This window comes from Spermophilus citellus, assembly GCF_964194105.1.
Source record: "Spermophilus citellus genome assembly, chromosome: 1".
In the NCBI taxonomy this organism is placed as follows: Eukaryota; Metazoa; Chordata; class Mammalia; order Rodentia; family Sciuridae; genus Spermophilus; species Spermophilus citellus.
The window spans coordinates 87,687,154-87,710,581 of NC_138182.1; the positions used below are offsets into that span (position 1 = coordinate 87,687,154).

General features: G+C 33.6%; 1 protein-coding gene across 2 annotated transcripts in view; it reads left to right on the top strand.

The window, feature by feature from the left end:
- Positions 1-18,077, top strand: part of MTMR6 (myotubularin related protein 6) — a 36,750-nt gene extending 18,673 nt beyond the window's left edge. Inside the window, exons 4-15 of one of the 2 annotated variants that reach the window (XM_081281780.1) lie at positions 736-893; positions 1,093-1,221; positions 3,929-4,063; positions 4,723-4,836; positions 6,046-6,178; positions 7,084-7,193; positions 7,548-7,673; positions 11,184-11,233; positions 11,634-11,834; positions 13,656-13,787; positions 14,456-14,582; positions 16,045-18,077. In XM_081281780.1, the coding sequence (XP_081137906.1) occupies positions 736-893; positions 1,093-1,221; positions 3,929-4,063; positions 4,723-4,836; positions 6,046-6,178; positions 7,084-7,193; positions 7,548-7,673; positions 11,184-11,233; positions 11,634-11,834; positions 13,656-13,787; positions 14,456-14,582; positions 16,045-16,305 (1,676 nt within the window). In that variant the 3' untranslated portion in view covers positions 16,306-18,077. The remainder of the gene's footprint in view (positions 1-735; positions 894-1,092; positions 1,222-3,928; positions 4,064-4,722; positions 4,837-6,045; positions 6,179-7,083; positions 7,194-7,547; positions 7,674-11,183; positions 11,234-11,633; positions 11,835-13,655; positions 13,788-14,455; positions 14,583-16,044) is intronic. The other variant, XM_081281779.1, reaches the window with a different exon arrangement.
- The last annotated feature ends 5,351 nt before the right edge of the window (positions 18,078-23,428 follow it).

Below are 23,428 nucleotides of genomic sequence, written 5' to 3' on the forward strand. Positions count from 1 at the left end.
GACAAAAGAGAGGGATGAGAGTGTGAATCCTACTTTAGTAGTTTTAAGATTGGGAGGAATATAGACCCTAAAGAAGCATCATATCATTGCTATGCCTCAGGGATCTGGAGGCTTCCTTCCCCCACATTACTTCAATTACATGTTGAACTGGGTTTTAGTTGAGCATCCTGGATTAGTGACGAGGAGCAGGTCTATGTTTACTCATTTGTCCCAGCACATAGAACCTGTAACATTCATTGTCCCCAGGTAAGCCAGAACTTACAGTGAAGCTGGTTCTGTGACTTCATGCTTATTGTTCAGAAGTAAGTGCTCTCCTGAACCCTGTTGTTATTTTTGGTCCAACTGACTATATAATGCAATTCCAAGGTCTGCATGCCATCTCTAGTTTTTCATTGCAACATTAATTTTGTTTTACATGTCATTTGGGAAAAGTGATGAGTAGGAAGTATCTATTTGTGTTTTTTATATTTGACTTAAAAAAATCTATAGTTGTTATTAATTTTTATAAAAGACATAAATTGAATCTTAGATCCAATTTATGTGTGCCTTTAGATATAGTCATTTGCATTACAGAAGTTGAAAAAAATATATTAAGTTTAGTTATATTCATGTATTGCCATCTTTTTGAAGATTTCAAAGAAAAAATGAAGGAAAGGACTGAAAAATAATTTTTATTTAAAGGGTATTAAGTCTTACAAATTGCATCTTAACATTTTTGTATTTCATATTCTATAGCAAAATATGAAGATCTGTATGCATTCTCTTATAATCCAAAACAAAATGATTCAGAACGATTACAAGGTTGGCAACTCATTGACCTTGCTGAGGAATATAAGAGGATGGGAGTGCCAAATTCACACTGGCAGTTATCTGATGCCAACCGAGAATACAAGGTAACTTAGCAACCTTTTAGAGGAATTCAGAAAATGTTAGTACCAGAGGGGCAGAGTGTGTCATAGTAGCAAGTTTTCAATGTATTACAGTTTGATGGCTGTTCTTTGATTTCATAAGATTGCAGGTTTTTAAAGGATTTTTAACCTTATGGTTTTTGAATTGTGAGTAGAGTAGTTATGTTTTGTTTGATATTTACAGATTTGTGAAACGTACCCCAGAGAACTTTATGTTCCCCGGATAGCAAGCAAACCAATAATTGTTGGTAGTTCCAAGTTCCGGAGCAAAGGAAGATTCCCAGTTCTTTCCTACTATCATGAAGAAAAGGAGGTAAGAAGCTTTTTTAAAGATTTTATAACTCCCCTTTAGGTTTAAATATCCAAAAGAACACTAATTTTTACTTCAGAAGGCCATTATTATAATGTTGATAATAGAAAAATGCTGGCTTTTCATTTAATTAAAAATTTTAAATTTTACAACTACCCCAAAAATATAGAAAATTTCATAGCTGTCATCTTCCTTTACCATCCCTTTCTTCCTTCTATTCAGTGACTTGTAAACAAGGGACTAGTGAGCAGATAGATTTTTCCTTTTTGCTATTCTCTTTTAATTCTGCTTATTTGGGGAAACAGGATACTTTGACAAGCCAAAAACCACTGAGAGAAGAAAGAGAACCAAGGACATTTAAGGCTTCCATTTTAATAGCAAACTCTTCAAATCATAAGGATTTTGCAAAATGAAGAGGTAGAGGAAGTATCTTTATGATGGGTTGCTGTAATAGGAATTGTTCATTGCTCAGATCTCAGTTTTGGCAAGTTGCTTTTCTGTTTGTTTGGTAATTTTAATTTTCTTTCCTCTGTTTTCCTCCTCCTCTTCTTTTTTTAACTTATGTTAATTGACAATTGAGCTTTCTAGCATCTCTATTTTTCTTAGGCTTCTTTCCTTCAATCTCTATTTTCTAGATTTCCTCAGCCATATCTCTGTTTTAGCCTGCCTCTTAGATTCTTTATTTTTATGAATCATTTTTTAATATTTCAATATTAAATATTGAGTATTGAAGCTCTATTTTTGAATATTTGAGCTCTTTTCCTATTTTCCAAAAATTTGTACTCAGTTTTCTATTGTTGGATATAGTGTCTTAGTTCTCTGAGTAAAAGGATTTTTTTTTAATAAAAAGAATGCTGTGTTTCCACGTAAGTTATCTTTTCCCCAGAATTTCTTTTTAAAAATTTTTTTGTCTTTCATACATCTGGATTTTTAACTGGTTTCTCAGCTATGTACATAAAGTTCTATATCATTGGCTTCTTTATGATATCTAATTGGTATCCTTAAAGAGGAATCTTTAAGTTTTGCCAGTGTGTATAGTAACTCTGGATGTGACCCACACTATGGTAACAGGGATGGTAGGATTTCACATTTTTTGTGAAGACTTTTATTTCATTCTCCTGTTTTTGGGGATATATGACTTCACTCCCATCCATAGCTGTACCTGTTGTCCAGAGTCTTCAGGTTAATCCTGTATATTGAATAAACTTTTGTCTTCAGGGTAAGGAAATTTTTGGAAATCTTAACTAGTCCTTATATAGGGAATTCAACCAGTTATCCTGTGTTTAGTCATACCCCAACTCAGCCCCTGAGCTTTTCTGGGATTTTGATGCTCAAAATACTTTGTTTCTTTTCAATCTAGGGGAGTTAGCAGCTTTCTTCTGCCACAAGTCATTTATCACTTGACAATCTGCTATCACCCCTTTTTTCAGTATTGGAGATTGAACTCAGGTCTTCATGTATGGTTAGGCAAGCACTCTACCACCGAGTTACATCCCCCAACCCTTTTTTAAATTTTAAGACAGTGTTTCACTGAGTTTTTCTGGCTTGCCTAAAATTTGTGATCCTCCTGCTTCAGTCTCCACCATACCTGGCTTCATTTCCCCAAATTTTATTGACATCTCTATTATTGTTTCCTTTTCTATTCTTTTTGTCCTTGTGATTTTATAATCTTAAACTTATTTTTTTAGAATTTTGATTGGATTTTGGAAGGGAGCAGAGATAAAGGTAAATGTTTAAACAAAAGTTTCCAATTTGCTTTTCATTATTAAATTGTGAGGAGGTTATCCGGATATGGCCTGTTTGATACACCCATGTTTATGTATGTTGTTTATTGGAAAGCTGGGCTGAAAATAGATATTTAATGGCCAACTTAATAAAATCAGAAAGTAGATATGAAAAAAATTATTAAGACAGTCTTCATTTTTTTGTTTTATGTTTTTAAAACGGTTTTGTTTTATATATGAATTTAAAATATGCACAAATATATTTTTGTGTTTACTTTTGTTCCTTTAATGAGATTGTATGTAGAATATTTGGGTAAAATTAAGTTGGAGTTGGCATGGATGAGATTGGAGAATAAGTGTCTGGGTTTAAATTTTTACATTTTATTCAGGACTTTAAAATATAGTAAATTTAATAGGGAATTCAGTCATTCCCTAGTTCTCAAAAGATATTCTTGCCCTCCTAGGTTGACTATATTTTAATCCAAATTTGAATTAAATGTCACTTTTGTTATTTTATATCTCACTTTATAAAAATATTGCTGTTTCAATTAGAGATTCTGAAAGTCTTTGGGACTTTCAGATGTTTAAATGTTTCTACTTTAAAAATTCATGTTTTACACGATTGACTATTCCTTTACTTAACCGGAATTGAAAGTATTCTATAATTAAAGTAGAGCATAGGATGCAGATATCTTAACTCTATAGAGAATTGACTAAGTGATTTTTCTTAAGACCTAAGTTTTGTTTCTATTAGACTAGTTAAGGAAGCATTTAGTTGTCTTAGGAGAATACTGGGAAAACTTAGGGAACATTGGGATATTGAAAGAATATTTAATTCAAATCGGATTTCAACATTAATGTATTCGATTACATCAATCTTTTAAACAATTGCATATTTGATTTTAACTTTTGAGTTTTTTTCTCTTAAGCTTTTTTTTTTTTTTTTTTTTTTTGGCATAATCTGTTTTCTGTCTTGTTAAAATTAGGCTGCCATTTGTCGATGTAGTCAACCACTGTCAGGATTCAGTGCCAGGTGCCTTGAGGATGAACATTTGCTTCAAGCAATTAGTAAAGCCAATCCAGTCAATCGCTACATGTATGTTGTGGATACCCGGCCCAAAGTATGTAATGTAAATACAGTACAATCTGTTACTTTACTTATCTCTGTTACTTTAATTAAGGGGGGGGGGAGGTAATAAATTGTCCATATTTAAAATATCTGAGTCCTGGTTTTAAATTAACCAAGGCTAATAATACAAAGGAAATCAATTCTTTTTTGGAATATCAACTTAGAAGGATTGTTCTCAGTAACCTGGATGGTGATTTCTTATGTCTTCTGATATGTGACACATGCATCTGATACATACATATACACACACTAATTAATTTAGGAAAGCTGAATTTTATAGTGTCTTACATTATTGTTAAGAAATACTAAATAGTGTGTAACATATCAAAAGTTATAAATTCTTAACTTGTTTTTATGAAATTTTTAATTAACACTTTTTTGTTAAAATAATGAATCTTATTCTGAAATATTTTTTTAAAAAAGGAAAAACAGTGAGTTAATTTAGGAAACATTGACTAGAGAATTATACTGAATAGGAAATTATTGTTCTGTTAGGAGTATGAGGCTAAATTTTTATCATTGGGATAGAGTCAGAATCCAGTTTTCTTTTTATGAGCTCATTTTAATAGCCAATTCACATAGGACCCTGGAATTAAAGTAATTAAATTCTTCAGTGGTAACAGCTAACTTTACTTTTAATTTTTATTATAGCATCGAATGCAGAGCTGGTGGGCTACACAAAAGGACATTGGCAGAATTATAGTGAGAATTTCTTCAAAAATCTGGAATGATGAGAAAATAAGAGAAAGCGATGAGAAACAGCGAGTGAGCAACATAAAACAAGCAATTTTAGGCAGCTTTGTAAAAGGAATCGTTAGCTGTTTTAGAGTAATTCTCATCTTTATGCAGTCTCGAAAATATAATGGAGAATGCAGAAAATGAGATTAATTTGAGTCAATTAGGAAGTATTAGAAGTTGGCAATTGGATAATATTTTGTTAAAAACAGACTAAGAAAGTCTAAGGAGTTCACATCTAAGATATAAAAAGACTTTGAAGATTTATGTCTTAACTTTGTATTCAAGAATTCTAATAGCTCTTACTTATATAATTGTCTTCTACACAGAGAATATATCTTTAATTGCTTTGCTAGTTAAACTTAATAAAATCAAGGAGTAATAATGGAAACATTTTTAATATCTAACTCTTAATTTTACTTATAATTAGCGAGTCAGTAGATTTCATTTAAATATACTTGTTATCACCCTGAGGCCCAGTGAAAAGCTACTTTTACTCCCGTTTTAGATTCCCTTTCATCCAAGTTCATAAGCAAAGAATAGTAAAGTAACATTTCATATGAAATCCTAGTCTGAAAGAAGTAAGTATTCAAATCCTAAGTGTACATGTGATAACATTTGCTGTAATAACCAAAGACCATAGGCTTATGTACCTATGGTCAGTCTGTTTTCTCTTTAGAGTCTAGTTTATTTTGGGCCTAATTCTTAGAGCTGTATCAGGCTAGCAGGTCAGATGCTGTATTACACAGTGTATGGATCTCCAGGAATCTCTAATGTGAAGGATCTCCAATAAGTTGGAGGCATGTTTCAGATCTGATTTTCATGAGCCTTGTGGATCATTTACTCTAGGCTTCTTCTGAAGTGAATCTCTCACAGTTTCATTCTGTAAAAGAAAAGCTTGCTAGCTCTGCAGTCATTTAAGATTTAGATAGGAAATATGCCTTTATTTTAATTTTGAAGTATTGCAGATAGCTGAATTGGCTTCATGAACTTGTGGGTATTTCCTGTTCAGTCCTTTCCTTTATATGATAATCATATATATTGTTACTTTATAGTAACAATTCTTTATTGTTGATAATGTGACATTTTGCTTACCAAAAAAATGGTAGCTTATTTAGTTTTGATGGGTTCCTTCAAAATCTCTTCCAGATAATGTCTTGTTTAATGTTTTTATGACATTTTAGTAAATCAAAAGATAAAAGTAATTTGTTTCTAAATTTCTAAAATTTTAAATTTTAGCTGAATGCAATGGCCAACAGAGCAGCTGGAAAAGGTTATGAAAATGAAGACAACTATTCTAATATTAGATTTCAGTTTGTTGGAATAGAAAATATTCATGTCATGAGGTCCAGCCTTCAGAAATTATTGGAAGGTATGATTTTTCTTGCTTATAGATAACTTTGTTGAATAGAAATATAATGCTAGTTGCATGTATTATAAAATTTTCTGTTAGTCACATTTAAAGTAAAAAGAAACAAGTAGTATTTTAAAAATTTACTTAATGTTAAAAACTTGTTTAATGTTGATATAAAAATTGGTAATGAAATTTTAAGTCTTAGAAATCAAGTGTGTATTTTACACATAGAACACAGCTATGTTTGGACTAGCCACATTTCAAGTACTCAGTAGTCCTGTCTGGGTTGTGGTGTCTCTGTTAATATAATTTTAATGGTTTTGCAAAAATTGCTATTGTTAGATAGTTATTTTTGAATAGTCAGTGCAATAAAGATTAATTTATGATACTGTTTCTTTTAAATATTAAGATCTTTCCAGTCATGATGTTAAATTTTAAAAATTAAAATAGAAGACTAGTTTTAGTTAAACATCTGCCCTAAAAAATCTATCTATCTATGTATCTATCTATCTATTTATTTATTTATTGGTATTTACTCGACCACTGAATCACGTCCCCAGCCCTATTTTGTATTTTATTTAGAGACAGGGTCTTACTGAATTGCCTAGCGTCTCACAGTTGCTGAGGCTGGCTTTGAACTCACAATTCTCCTGCCTCAGCCTCCCCAGCAAATGGGATTACAGGTGTGCGCCAAGTGCCTGGCTCCTAAAAAATATTTAAAAGGGATTTTGTATCAATTTCTTTTAAGTACAGGAATGATAGGAAAATGTATTTCAAAATGTATTATTAAGGTTCTAATTGAATCTTTTCATATTTCATTTTGTCCTTTCTTTTTCAACTTACTTACCTAGAAAAATCTTTTGAAGGACCAGTAGAAATTCTAGCCCCATTCTAACTGAAAAAAATTTCTCCCTTTTTTTCAGTCAATGGTACTAGAGGGCTTTCTGTCAATGATTTCTACTCTGGATTGGAAAGCTCAGGATGGCTTCGCCATATCAAAGCTGTTATGGATGCCGCAATCTTCCTAGCCAAAGTAATTATTTTTCATGTTGAACTTTGCATATATAATGGTTAGGAAGGATGATTTATCTTATTAGGTACTGGTACGTAGTCTGGTCAGGTGACTTTTTATTACTTAGCTCTTTAATAAGGTTCACTTTAATTTGAGCTTTGAAAATATCATGTAGTATTCAATACAGATACTTTCTTTTTGTTGTTGTTGTTTATTTGCTTTGTTTTTGTTTTTAAGTATGCTATGCCAACATCATTGCAGATATAGCTCTCCTTTGTAATGTGATAGCTGATAGTATGGTTTTCAAGTAAATAAGCTTCAGATATATGTAAAAGGCATTCTGCTAGAATCTAAGTATGTAATATTTCTTTTCAGGCAATAATGGTCGAAAATGCAAGTGTATTAGTACATTGTTCTGATGGGTGGGATAGAACTTCACAGGTGTGTTCCCTTGGTTCACTTTTATTGGATTCCTACTACAGGACGATCAAAGGATTCATGGTAAGGATTTATTCAGTTAGTGGTTCTCAAATAGAAGTGTTTTTGTCTCCCCAGGGAACAGTGGCAATGTTAGAAGACAGTTTTGTGTGGAAAGGCAATGGTGCAAGTATCTAGCAGGTAGAGGCCAAAAATATTGTTAAATATCCTTATGCAGGACAAATTCATAGCAAGGAACTATCTGGTCCCATGTCAATACTGCTAAGGTTGAGAAATCTCGAGCCAGTTTTAGACAGATTTCCACTCATGCTATATCTTTGGCAAAAACTTTAGATTTAGAAATTTGTTTTCCCATCTTAAATGTTACAGTGAAAATAAAATTGTATCATTTTGTCTAAAAAATTAATGTAAAACAATGCACATATAAAAATACTTAAAAATTAGATTCTGAAGGGAACTTTCTGTTTAAAACAGCTTTATTTGTTAGGTGTAGTAACATATTGGGCATGTTTATATGTGAAGATTAAGTTTCCATTGAACACATTTCATGTCTTGTGAAAATAAAGCACTAGTGGGCATGGTGGCACATGCCTGTAATCCCAGCAACTCAGGAGGCTGAGCCAGGAATATCGAAAGTTCAAAGCCTCAGCAATGGCAAGGTACTGAGCAACTCAGTGAGACCCTGTCTCTAAATAAAACACAAAATAGGGCTGGGGATGTGGCTCAGTGATTGAGTGCCCCTGAGTTCAATCCCTGGTACCCCCCAAAAAATGGCTCTGGACTTTTTGTTTTTTGCTTTTTTTAAAAAAAACATTTTGTTTTTAGTAGTAGGTGGACATAGTACCTTCATTTTATTTATTTGTTTTTACATGGTGCTGAGGATTAAACCCAGTGCTTCACATATGCTAAGCAAGTGCTCTACCACTGAGCCACAACCCCAGCCCTTGTTGTTTGCTTTTTAACACATGATCAGATTAACTTTCAAATTTCACATCTTTTGGTATATTTAATAAATGAAGAAATACTAGAAATTTTTCATAAGTTTAGATTTTTTCCCCCCCTGTGCTAAAAATTGAACCCAGGATTCAGTCATGCTAGGCAGGTGCTATACTACTGAGCTATGCTCCTAGCCCTAGATTTTTTACTTTTTATTTATTTATTTTTGATAATGGTTTTGGAGATTGAACCTAGGGCCTTACACATGCTAGACAAGTGCTCTGCTACTAAGCTGTATCACCAACCCCCTAGATTTTTTTAATAGTGACATCTTAAAGAAAGATTTAAAATCACCAAACCCTTTTCAGCACTATTGTTTTATGCTGCTAACATATTCAGTCTGTGATAGGACATATGGAAATAAGGAAAAAATTTTTTTTTACCAGTACTGGATACTGAACCCAGGGGAACCCTGTTCTTTTCTTTTTTTAATTTTTAAATCAATTAATTAATTTGCGGGAACCAGGGATTGAATTCAGGGGCACTCAACCACTGAGCTACATCCCCAGCCCTATTTTGTGTTTTAGTTAGAAACAGGGTCTCACTGAGTTACTCAGCACCTTGCCATTGCTGAGGCTTTAAATTTGTGATCCTCCTATCTCAGCTTTCTGAGCAGCTGGGATTACAGGCATGTGCCACCGGGCCTGTCTTGATTTTTATTCTTGAGACAGGGTCTTATTAAGTTGCTGAGGCTCTTGTTTTAGCCTCCTGGAGCTGGTATTTCAGGGTATACTGTACCCATTGCACCCTGCTAGAAATGAAGAATATTTTCTTTGGCGTGTTTGGCTTTAATTGTTTGCTGGGCGTCCAAATGAAGTAATGTAATGAACGACTGGGGTACTGAAAGTGTCTCAGGTAACAGGAGCAATGTGAACTACAGCATTGCCCCTTTAGGTGACTGCAGATGATGTTGAAACATGGAGATTAGAGTGTTAGAGTGGGGTCCTGAAGAAGAAAAGGGGCTAGAATTGGACTTTACCCTCTTTTTTTTATATTTATTTTTTAGTTTTAGGTGGACTCAGTGTCTTTATTATTTATTTTTATGTGGTGCTGAAGATTGAACTGAGTGCCTCATGCATGCTAGGCAAGCACTCTACCACTGAGCCACAACCCCAGCCCAGACTTTACCCTCTTTGGGCATTGAACATTAGCCTTTAAAAAACAGTAACTTCAAGTAATTTGATTAGATTTATGTTCTTGAAAGATGGTTTGGTGTCTTAAAAGCAGAGGGGAGAAGAAATAGAGACTGGGAGTCCAGTGTAGAAACCATTCATGATAAATAAGTGAAGAGAAAAAAAAGGACCAGAACTAAGGTAGCAACACATAGTGGATAGGGAGGCACTGAGTTTCAGAAATGTTAAGGACTTAGAATCAGAATTGAGTGTGTGGTAGAAGAGCCCTCCTTTAGTCTCCTGAACTGGTTTCTAGCATGGGTGGTGCCCCTCTCCTGCTACTCACTGAACTTAACAAAGGAACAGGTTCAGTGAGATAATCTAGTTAAGATTTAGGTGTGGATGTGTCTAAATGGATGCAGAGGACCTAGAATGAAATCAGTGATTCCAGCCCAAAGATAACTTGTCCCAAGGTCACACAAGAGAAGAAGTAGTGAAGCCAGGGTTTGAGCCCAAGCCTGTACTCTAGAAACTTCATCCTTAACCATTATGATATATGGCCTTTTGCCTAAATGATATAGATTTAAGACAAAATTGGAGAAGTGAAAGTGGCAATGTTGACACTGTGAAGAGAATTTGCTTGCCGATTATATAATGAAATTATAAGGTATAGTAAATACTAAGAAGATATGTTTAAATTAGACTGAAAACATTAGAAGTCTGCATTTCAGTGGAGTTGATAAATAAAGAAGCCTATGACAGAGAAGAAAGATAAATAAAGATAATCCATTCGGGAGGATAAATATTAACATTTGGGTTTGAATCTAAACTGTGATTTTCATTGCTCTCTTTGATCATTTGTTTTTTTCTCACAAAAAAGTTGTTATAAGTAATGTAAAAGTAAGCCCAAAAGATTTAATGTTCACACCTCAGTCTGCTACCCAGAGTTCACCATTGTTAGCATTTTAGTTTACTTTTTTTTTTGGTACTGGCGATTGAATCCAGGGACATTCTACCACTGAGCCACATCCCCAGCCCTTTTTGTTTTTTATTTTGAGACAGGTTCTCACTAAATTGCCCAGGCTTGCCTTGAATTTGTATTCCTCCTGCCTCAGTTTAATGAGTAGATGGGAGTATAGGCCTGCGGCCTGATTTTCCTAGCCTTTTCTATGTCATCTCCCTACATACAAAAATTTAAGTGTAATATTGTTTTATAACATGCACTTTTCACTTAAAATATAATAAACAAATTTGTCATGAGACCTTTCATTTCATGTACTTTCACTCTTTAATCCCACCACTAGTGCAGGTTCTAGACATCTTTGCCTGTAGTGTTTTTTTTGTTGTTGTTGTTCTGTTCTCAACCATAATCCAAAAGTATAAATGCTGTTTTTAAGCTAATAGAATTTAAACCATTTTGAAAAAAGTTACAAATAATTACAAAGAATATTTTACTTTTTCTCAGGTTTTAATAGAAAAAGATTGGATCTCATTTGGACATAAATTTTCAGAGCGGTGAGTGGCAGTTGTACATTTATGTCTTTTGTAAAATAGGGTACTACAGTGTTTCTGTGTTTAACACTTATGTCTGGTGGGAGGAGAGAGAAGTATGGTTTTACATAGTATTGTATTTGAAGACAGATTTAATTTTTGTCTTTTCTTTTTATTCTAATATCTGTGTTATTTTCATGACTATCACCTTCCTTTTTGGCTGAATTGTAGTATTTTGAAGGTAACACATCCTTTAAAATTGTTGTTAGAAAACTCATACGGATAAATGGTTTAATAAAAAATGATAATTTTTGTGTTAATGTGCATTTTAGAATTATAGTTTGTATGTTTAACGGTACTTGAACAATGGACTATTTTCAGAGGCATTTTTTTAAAGTTTTTGCTTTCTTGTGGGGGTGGTTAGGTGTGGCCATTTGGATGGTGACCCAAAGGAAGTTTCACCAGTGTTTACTCAATTCTTGGAATGTGTGTGGCATTTGACGGAACAGTTTCCACAAGCATTTGAATTCAATGAAGCATTTCTTCTTCAGATCCATGAACACATTCATTCATGCCAATTTGGAAACTTCCTTGGAAATTGTCAGAAGGAAAGAGAAGAACTCAAGTAAGATGATTTAATGAAAATGGGCTCTCTTTTTTTTCCTACACAGCTGAAGTCACACAGCCATAAATTATGGTGGACTTAATTAAATGGCTCAACAGTATGAAATAGAACTAAATTTTATTGTGAAGATTTTATTGTCTATATTTCTAAAGCTAAATACCCTCCTAGTGTTCCCCACCCCCCCAGGTTAATAGTAAAAATATATCTTTAAGTATATTTTGAAGTATAATGTAGATACAAAAAAGTACATTTAGCGTTAAGTGTGCAGCTCATTAAATCTTATCTTACTTGCCTATATAACCAGCACTGAGAAAAAAAGAAACACTGCCTACACCCTAGAAACTTCCCTCATTCTCCTTTTTAGTTCAAATATATATTTTAGAATAGAGAAGTCTTTAGATTAATTTGTTTCCCACAAAACAGTGGTCACTAGTTTAAAAGTGTGGTAGAATGTTTAAGATTTGGTTTGTTTTAAGATAATATGGAGCCTTATAGCTCTCCTCACATTTCTGAAGAGATAGTTCTTTGGAGAAATTAAGTCTACCTGTGTTGACTATAGTGTGTCTGTTCCTGTGTGGGGTCCCCCATAACCTCTGAAACACTGTATGACCCTAACTCACCTGTTCTTTCCCAACCAGGTGGTATTTTGATGCAGGTGAGATCTGGGCTAAGACCGAAAGGTCCTATATATCTTTTTAGGTTTGGCTTCTGAATTTACATTATTTTCAGTAGCAGTAAAGAACAGTTCTAGATTCTTGGACATCTGAATGACATATTAGAGAAGCTAAATCTGGTAATAGTTTGAAGATAGCCACATGCTCCTAATACAGTTGATGGCAGAACTGAGGATGTAGAAAATTCTAAAGATGTATAAAGGCGGGCTGGGGATGTGGCTCAAGCGGTAGCGCGCTTGCCTGGCATGCGTGCGGCCCGGGTTCGATCCTCAGCACCACATACCAACAAAGATGTTGTGTCCGCCGATAACTAAAAAATAAATATTAAAAAAAGTTCCCTCTCTCTCTCTCTTAAAAAAATAAATTTAAAAAAATTTTAAAAAAGATGTATAAAGGCAATAACAAATAAAATATGTCAGAGACAAACATGTCAAAAACATTAAGACTTTCACTCTGCGTTATAGTCATTCATAAGAGTTAATCATAATTTGAAGCAGGTGACTTGGAGTACAAAGCTAGGAAATATCTATTCTCAATTAGTACCAAACATATTCAGAAATGAGAAAATAGAAATAAAGGGTATATTTAATAGTAGTCTTTCTTTAAGAACATGCCTATGGCTCATCTTCTTATCATGGAAAAATAGAAGATTTTCCCTTTGCCTCCTGGATTCTAGTGTATACTGTTTTGCCTTTACCATCTCCTTTAGATTTGCAATATAACTGGTTTTTAAAACTCTTGCATAATGTCCTAATTTTGCCTATTTCTCTGCACTGACAGCAGTGGGGTCTAGATATGGGATTAAGAGAATAAGGCCAAACAGATAGCTCTAGTAGTGCCTTGTTCCACATATATGTGTGCAGTGATTTAAAATAGGTATAAGAGAGACCCAAGTTTTCGAAGTTGTGTGACTTGAGAGGAATTGTTTAAAGTGTATAGTATAGAGAAAATGGTATACGTGTGTTATGTTTTAGAGACATGGATTTATTTGCATGATTATGAATGAAAGAAACAAGACATCACACTGAATAGAAAAACTAAAACTTAAATCTACTTTGGAAACAATTATTTGCTTTATGAAAATGATATTAGCAGTAATAATTTGCATCTCTAAGAAAGATCTTTATATTTTTCTTATTACCTTAAGGTTGAAGGAGAAAACTTACTCCCTGTGGCCATTTCTTTTGGATGACCAAAAGAAGTACTTAAATCCTCTCTACAGTTCCAAATCTCAGAGGTTTACAGTTTTGGAACCAAATACAGTATCTTTCAATTTTAAGTAAGTTTGCATCATTGAAGTGTTTATATTTACTTTTTCTCAAACACAGTTTATTTTAATTTAGTTTAATTTATTATCTAAGTGTACATATTTAGGGAGTATAGCATAATACATGTGTAATGATCAAATCAGAACAGTAAGCATTTCCATGTCTTTAAACAATTACTTTAAATTTTTTGATTAACATATAATAATTGGCTGGGCACAGTAGCGCACGCCTGTAATCCCAGTGGCTCAGGAGGCTGAGGCAGGAGGATCAGGAGTTCAAAGCTACCCTCAGCAACAGCGAGGCACTAAGCAACTCAGTGAGACTGTCTCTCTAAATAAAATACAGTGTAGGGCTGGGGATGTGACTCAGTGGTCAAGTGCCCCTAAGTTCAATCCCTAGTACCCCCCAAAAGTGTGTCTGTGTGTGTATATATATATATATATATAATAATAATTGTACATATTTATGAAGTACAATGTGATGCAATGTGTACTGAACAAATAACTAATGTTTGTATCTTCTCATCATTACTTTGGGTTTAGAGCCTTCAAGCTTCTCTCTTCTAATTATTCATAAAATAAATAATAGGTTATTATAAAGTATTATCACCCTGCTATACTATAGAACACTAGAGCTTATTCTTTCTGAGTTTTGGTAAAAACTTTATTTTTTCATAAAGGTTTTGGAGAAACATGTACCACCAGTTTGATCGAACATTGCATCCGAGGCAGTCTATATTCAATATAATTATGAACATGAATGAACAAAATAAGCAGTTAGAGAAGGATATTCAAGACCTAGAATCTGTAAGTATTCTGAAGTGTCTAAAATAATATATTTAAAATGTAAAATTAGTTAACTTGCTCTGTTTAAGTTGTTTCACTTTTGAATTTCCATGATTAGAAATGAAGTTGGGTGACTTTTCATGTGTTTATTACTCATTTGGTTTTTGTTTTCTATGAATGAACTATTCAAACTTATGCACATTTTTCTGTTGGCTCATTTGCCTTTTTCTTATTGATTTATTTATAAGAGCTCTTTACATACAAGACACTAGTTGTCTGGTTGTGTATAATACAAATGTGTGTTAACAAACAGCTTTGTTCAGCTTATTCTTATATTTTCTACTTTATATAGTGTATGTTTTATTTAGATGTTTTGATTTTCATTTTGATCAATCCTTACCTTTTGTTTTTTGAGTGTGTATTAAGAAATCCCTGTCTTCTTGCTGGGCATGGGGGTCACACGCCTGTAAACCCAGCGGCTTGGAAGGCTATGGGAGGAGGATCATGAGTTCAAAGCCAGCCTCAGCAATTTACAAGGCTCTAAGTAACTCAGCGAGACCCTGTCTCTAAATAAAATATTAAAAAAAAGGGCTGAAAATGTGTTCAGTGATAAAGATTGAACCCTTGGCTTTGATCCCTGTTACCACCCTCAACAAAAAAAAAAAAAAAAAAAAAAAAGAAGAAGAAGAAAAGAAATCCCTCTCTTCTAAGAATTTCCTTTAATATTTTCTTTGTTGTCATTTATAACCAGAAAGGATCAGAAAATGCATGTGCATTTTTAAAAAATACTAGACAGTTGTTTTTAACTTAGTAAGGCTGTCTCATCTGCCTCTCAGGCAGATGTCCGTTAGTCATCTTTTTGATAACAAGGTGTAGTGACTGCTTGAGTAAATTGTAGGAGAATATGGAAAAGAGAGGAAGTCCAAAATATGGGTAGTACAAGATTATCTGGAGATCAGCCCAAGGGTTTAGAGAGCATAATACTCTGCCACAGGACACCTTTGTATTTAAAATAATAATAAGTTCTATTGCTATTCTAAAGCCTATCATGTACACCCATCTAACCATTGTAGGAAGACTCAGTAATAAAAATTTTTCACAGTCATTATGACCTTTAGTCATAAGTGTATGGTTGTTAATATAGTTTCAATTTCAAAGACAGTGTCTAATATACATTTCTTTCATTATAAAATGTTTACTTGTCATATTTTCTAGGTAATATATGTCTTTTTCAAATGTAGGCCTAGTGATCTGCAGTCAAGTGTGGATTGTTGTTTAATAAATATAAAAACTTACAAAAGCATTTTCCACAGTAAAAATTGTAAACAGAATTTTAAGTTGTATCATGTGCCCTAGATTTTATTTTTCAAGATGTAATTTTGTGTTATATATAAGGAGAACATTTGCAAAAGCACGTTTTTTTAATCCAACATATATTGACCATGAGGTGTGTAATTTTTTTTTCAAATTTTATTTATTCTAGAAAATTAAGCAGTGTAAAAATAAGCAATCAGATGGTGTCCTCACCAAGGAATTATTACATTCAGTTCATCCAGAATCACCTACCCTCAAAACTTCTCTGTGTCTTAAAGAACAGACTCTACTACCAGTGAATGATGCTCTTCGAACTATAGAGGGCAGCAACCCAGCAGATAATCGTTACAGTGATTATACAGAAGAGTTTTCCAAATCGGAACCTGGTGTGGTCAGCTTAGAATATGGTGTGGCAAGAATGACCTGTTAGACTTTCCAAGTGTTTTTCTGGACTGAACATAGAACAAGAAATGAATTATGGTGAGGATGGTCTATGTGCCATGACCAAAGGGGAGTTACTTTAACAGTGCACGAATGGTGGAAGAAAGGAAATTAACTGCTCTTGTAAGAAAAATAAGTCAGTTTAATTGGATTTCTAGCAAGGAATGACATTCAGTTCTGTAAGAAATGAGTGGTATTTGCCATATTTACTCAAAACACAATTTGCACTGTACACTAGTGAATTGACATTTCTGTATGGTTTATATGTTAATTACAGCAAAACATGAATAGCTTTCCTTAATTGTAACTGTGAGGTAAGAAAACTCAACAAAATGATCTCTTAATAATTAACATGGCATGTACTTTTAATTATGTAACTGTGCAACTATGAATATTTACATATTCTGCCTTTTAGTGATGTTTAATATTGAAGTGCCATGAAAAATATTTCTAAGAGAGCCTTAAAATAAATTCTCAGTTTATTATTTACCTGTAAGTTTTATAGCCTAGAACAAGATGGGGTTTGCTTTGTTTTTCTATTGATCAACCTCATTTAGTTTGTAAAGAATTGCACTCTCATTACTGCAGGGGTTGCATGCATCAATACTCCTGATAAACAGTTGCAGAAGTACTGTTTAATTCATGTTTAGCCAGTCCTATTTCCATATTCAAAATTAATGAAATTGAAGGTCTTATACTGATTGTAATTTGTTTAGTGCTACATTTGATGATTTATTACTTGTAGCTTAGATTATTGATTTCTTGAATACATACAAACACATTTTACTGTCTTTTACATATGGATTACTGCATTCTATTGATTCTTATTTTGTGGTTGGCTTTAATCCTTTGATAACTGTGTAAGTGTAAAGAGCTAAACCCTAAAATTGTTCTTAGAAACAATGAATAGTACACATATATATTTTTAAACTGCCTTACCTTCCAATGAGTTGCTATTCCTAGAATATTTAACTTTCAGTGTACCCAAAAACTTTGGGGTAAGTAAAAATGGAAGTAGACAGATAGTTTTAGATTATGCTTGGCTGCATGAATTCTAAAACAGTCATTTCTATGTGGAACTTTTTTTTTCCCCTATGTTAAAGGAAAAAAGGGACACCAAGGGGAGCCTAGGTAATATTTAACAAAAGCAGCTAAAACTCTGGAAGTGTTTCATTTTGCCTTGTTAACTGTTTATTCTATGTATTAGTACGTATCTTTAATAAGCAAGCAAGCAAATAACAACAACAACAAATCAATTGCCATTGGCAATATCACACATCTGGCTTTAAAATAAAAAATTTAAATTACCTGGGTGGCATGAGGTACATACAACTCAAGGGTACTAGGAAATTTGCATAGGATTCCTCATGCATCTCTTTATTACACCTGTATCTATTGTTACCTTTGAATGTAAGCATCTTTTTCAAGTGAAAGAAAGTTTTATTGTATGTGAGCTTACCTAATCCTGTTTATTTTTCAAATGTAGTTCTGTAATACTGTATAGGAAAAATACTGGGTTTTAAACGGAAATATAACTTATAATATGTGATTAACCAATCCTACTTACATATGTAAGCACTGGGAAAGGAAACTTTATGACCACAAAGGGAAGCTTTTGTGCCTTGGTTCTAGTCATATTATGGTTTTAGAATCTTCCATGGGCAGAGTTCTTATATTCCACTCTTTGGTTTATTATCTTAATTTTCAATTTAGACGTGTGTGTGTGTGTGTGTGTGTGTGTGTGTGTGTGTACTCACACATGGACTGAGAAATCAGATAACATCCTGAGTATAAGGGTATATGTTGGCAAAAAGTAGATTGTGTATATGTCTTATACAATTGGATTTATGTTCATTGCATTTGGGAATATATAGCATGTAAATTATTTCATGTATTATTTAAAGGTTATTAAATGTTCATGTTTTACTTTGAATGTTTTTCTTTTGGAAAAAACAAGTGGGATTAAGTTGTGTGTGTTTGTATTTTTTCTCACCTAGGCAAATGGTCCTTCACATTATAGTAATATAACAGTATAAATTTTTAGCAATTCATTTCCCAAAAGATTGTAAGTAAATAATTACTGTTATATACAAAAGTAATTCCCACAATATTTAAAAGAGGCATAATGAGCTCAAAGACTTAGTAGACAAGAGTTAATAACTTATAAAATTTTCCTTTGTCTCCTGTCACTTGCTGGTCTTACTAGAACCTGTTATGCCATTACCATCTTGTTAATGGAAGGCAAGGTCCAGTGAGTACAAATGTTCTGTTGCCAGGTTTTGACCCTAAACTGGGCCCTTCTCTTCCCTGCTCAGAATTGTGGAATCAATAATAAGGCCTAACTCTGAGCAGAGAAGGAAGGTTGTTTATTCTTGGCCAAGAATAGAAGTAGGATATAAACTCTCAAATCAATTTCTCTATCTGTTGGGGTTTGGGGAGGGTATTAATAATAGAGTAAAAGAAATGAGGGGAAGGATAGGCCAATAAAAGGCAGGAATATTCATGTCTTTCTTTGAAGAAGTGGAGATTTTCCAGGAATTCAGATGCCACCTCTTTTTGTTCCTTTTATGGTTCATTCTTGTGCTGTCATATCAACTGTCATGGCGCTATAGCATGTAGATGGATTATAATGAAGTCAGAGGTTTTTTGGGGGGTTACTCTGGCAGCGATCTTAGATGCAATCAATTTCAGCGGCTCACTGGAAGAGGATCTGCTCTATAGGCATCCTGTTCTCAAAGATAAACAAGATCGAAGGGGTTAGCACATCCAGTTGAACTGTCTCCAAAGGCAGATCTGATGTCAGCATGAAGAAGAAAGTGACTAGTTGAGAAAAGGGTAACTTCTGGTTCCCCAATTTTTTTTCAATTTTTAATTTTTTAGTTATGGGTGGGCACAATACCTTTATTTTATTTTTGTATAGTGCTAAGGATCGAACCCAGTGCCTCACTTACGCTAGTCGAGTGTTCTACCTCTGAGCCACAATCCCAGCACCCCCATGTTGTGTTTTTTTTTTTTAAGTTGTAGTTAGATACAATACCTTCATTTTATTTTTTTTATTTTATGTTGTCCTGAGGATTGAACTCAGTGCCTCGCATGTGCTAGGCGAGCATTCTATTGCTGAGCCACAACCCCAGTGTCCACCCAAATGATTTTTGACTTGCCATTTTGCATTGGTGTCCAGCTGAGGGTCATGTATTGCATTTGCCTATAACCCTTCAGTCCCTTTGTTGGACAGTGCTCTCACCTTTTCACCTCTGCATTGACTGAACCAGACCTACTTTCCACATTTGTCTGATGCTTCTTCATAGTGTAATTTGGTCCTCTATCTGCTATGCCTTTTGTCAAGGAGGCATTAGATTCAGATCAAGTATTTTAGGAAAGTTCCTGACTACTTGATCTTGAAGAATTGGAAGAGGGTATAATGCTAGGTTGTTCCATTGTGAGATTCTCAATTTAATTATGTGAATTATCTTTCCGAGATAAAGGTACATTTTTTCCCTTTGTGCTTAGCAGATACTGTCAGGTGATTTGGGGGCATCAAATTGAATATTCTCATTTCCTAACAATGCATTCATTAATAATCAGTTATTTCATGAGGTATTACAAAATAGTGGTTCTCTAATTTTGTCTTGTCTTTTTTTTTTTTTTTTTTTTTTTTGGGCACTGGGAATCGAACCCTAGGATGCTTTACTACCGTGTTACATCACCAGCCTTTTTTCTTTTTTTTTTTTTTTTAAGTGCTTTCACTTGTCAGTTGGGAAAATTCCTCTTGAAAAAGTCATGGCAAATGCTTAGTTCTTCCTTTTGAATGACTAATTTTCAGAGTAAAGAGGTCTCGTAGTCATCTCCAAAAACTTAGTGAGATTTTCATAATCAGTTACAGAAAATGCTCTTAGGGCTCAAAGTATTCTAATCCTGATCAACAGATCCCCTTCAGTTCATTTCATGACTTTTTTTTTTTAATTTTTAATATTTATTTTTTAGTTCTCGGCGGACACAACATCTTTGTTGGTATGTGGTGCTGAGGATCGAACCCGGGCCGCACGCATGCCAGGCGAGCGCACTACCGCTTGAGCCACATCCCCAGCCCATTTCATGACTTTTTGATATGCCCCTTGATGTTAGTTTTGAGCATGTCTGTTTTCTGATGTTTTAGGCTCATCTTGTACTCTTCTGCCTGGTTTCGGAATCAGTCATTTTCCCAAGGAAACTTAGTTCCTTTTATTGGAAAACCAAACTCTAGGCACTAAATGTGCTCATTGCTATTGGGGTACCGTGGTTTCTAGGTATTCAATAGATAGAGCTAGGGACGATGATATTTTTAAAAATCACAAGTTTATGCAGTATTAATTCACATTATTACCACAGTATATTCTTTGAGCTTTATATTTTTCCTTATATTGAAAATCTTGGTTTCTCATAGCCTGAAACATTGACATTGTTTTCTTTGTTTTTCAGCATACAAAATATGGTTTTAAAGTTACAGTCAGTATCACTAATAATAGAAATAGGATAGAATTTATATTTCCTTGCAGTTCTCCTTGTCCTTACATATACCATAAACAAGGAAGTGCAGTTAGAATAGTATATTCAAAAGTCACTTAAATAATTTTTTAACATTATTGATTTGCAACATATTTTGTTTTTAATTTTAATATTTGCCTATTTTCTTTTTCATTTAGTGCATTTCTTAAATAGGTTAAACAGTTACACAGTTCAAAATTCAAATGTACATAGAAAGTTATATGTAGATGTCTTGCTTTTATTACTTTCCCTTCCACCTTGCTTCTTAACTCTACCTCTTCATCCTCTTCACCAGAGATTCATTTTAGTATTGACATATTAACTAAATTATCTTCCATTCCACAAATATACAGTGTGTTTCATTTATGTCATTTTTAATGTCTTTGAGCAAAATTTTGTAGCATTTAGTGTACAAATTTTTAGACCCCTTGATTAAATCTGTTCTTAAGTATTCTTTTTGATGCTTTTTAAATGAAATTCTTAATTTTAAGTTTCTTTTTCAGATTGTCCATTTCTAGTTTATAGATGTACCACTGATTTTTCTGTGTTCATTTTGTACCTGTAACTTTGCTAAATTCAATGCGTTAACTATGACAGTGTTTTAGAACCTTTAAAGTTTCCTGTATATAAGAGCATATCATCTGTGAACAGAGATAATTTTACTTTTTTTTTCTTGTTTGGATACCTTTTATTTCTCTTCTTGCTTATTAATTGCTCTTACCAGATCTTCTAGTATAAAATTAAAGTGGTAAAAGAGGGTAGGGCATCCTTGCCTTGCTCTTTTTTTAAATTTATTTTTTTAAAAAATTTTTAGTTGTAGATAGACACAGTACCTTTATTTATTTTTATGTGGTGCTGAGGATCGAACCCAGTGCCTCACATGTGCTAGGCAAGTGCTCTACCACTGAGCCATAACCCCAGCTCCCTTGTCTTGTTCTTGATCAGTCTTTCACCATTTGGTATGGTGTTAGCTATGGAGTTTTCATATGTGGTCTTTATTATGTTGAGGTAGTTTCCTTCTATGCTTAGTTTGTTGAATTTTTTATCTTTTTTTAATATTTATATTTTAGTTGTAGTTGAACACAATACCTTTATTTATTTATTTTTATGTGGTGCTGAGGATCGAACCCAGGGCCCCGCACATGCTAGGCAAGCACTCTACCGCTGAGCCACAGCCCCAGCTCCTGAATGTTTTTATCTTGAAAGGATATTGAATTTTGTCACATGCTTTTTCTACATTGAGATGATCAAGTGCAGTTCTTTTCTGTCCATTCTTTTAATGTGGTATATAAAGTTGATTTTCATATGTGAATCACCCTTGCATTTCAGGAAAAAATCCCACTTGATCATAGTGTGTAGTCCTTTTAATGTATTATTGAATTCAGTTTGCTAAATTTTGTTAAGGATTCTTGCATAGCATTCCAAAGGGATATTGATCTGTAGTTTTCTTATGTCTTTGTTTGGTTTGGGCCTAGTATTCTTTTATGTTGGCATACTATAGGTTGGCAAACTGGAGGAGAGGTGACCACCATGAAAACCTGACATTTCTGTAAGGAAGAGGGAAGCTCTTGGCTTTCTTGACTAAATCATTACCTTTCAGTTCATTTTCAATTCATCTTTTGATATGGTTGCCAAAAGTTTGAAACTTAAACAGGCTTTATGAGAAGTTTTAGACTCTACCATTCAAAAGCAAGCATGCAGTATTATTAAAGAAATGAAATTGGAGATATGTTTCACTTGAGTGTGAAACTAGCTGAGTGAGAAACTTATTCAGATTGCCAGATCATCAGATATCATCAGAGGATGTTCCTGTGATAAAGCCATTGACTAAAAAAGTCTAGACTAGTACTCTATTTTTTTAAAAAAATTTAATTAGGTATATATGACAGAAAAATGCATTTTGATCCATTCTACACAATTGCAGCACAACTTTTCATTTCTCTGGCTGTACACTATATAGCATCACACCCTATGTGCAGTATTACATGTATCTAGGATAATGATGTCCATCTCATTCCACCGTCTTTCCAGCCTCCATGCACCCTCCTTACCCTCCCTCTCCTTTGCCCAATCAAAGTTACTCCATTTTTCTCTTTAATAGAAATATAAAGCAACCACATCTGCAGTGTAAAATTTTCTGAAAATCACATTTTAAAAGTATAAGAAAACTGGTCAAATTGATTTTAATGGTAAATTTTACTTAAGACATTATATCCAAAATATTATTCCCACAAGTAATCAACATAAAACTATTTGTGATATTCGTTTTTAGTAGTGGGTCTTCAAAATCTGGTATATTTTATACTGACAGCACATCTCAATTTGGAGTCACCACTCTTTAAGTGCTCAACAGGTACATGTGTCTCTGCTCCTGGGCAGCATGGGGGGAGGCAGTTGGACCTCACCTTTCCAGCTCTGTTCCTCACTTCAATCTTTGAGAGCTTATCAGATGACATTGTCAACTTTTTTGAGCTCTTTTAAAACTAATCCAGCTGTGTACTATGTACAGTTCCTATAAGAAAATTTAAATCCTAATATTTTTAATTTATCTAATAATGTATTCTTTAGAGAGAGCAGACATTAGACAG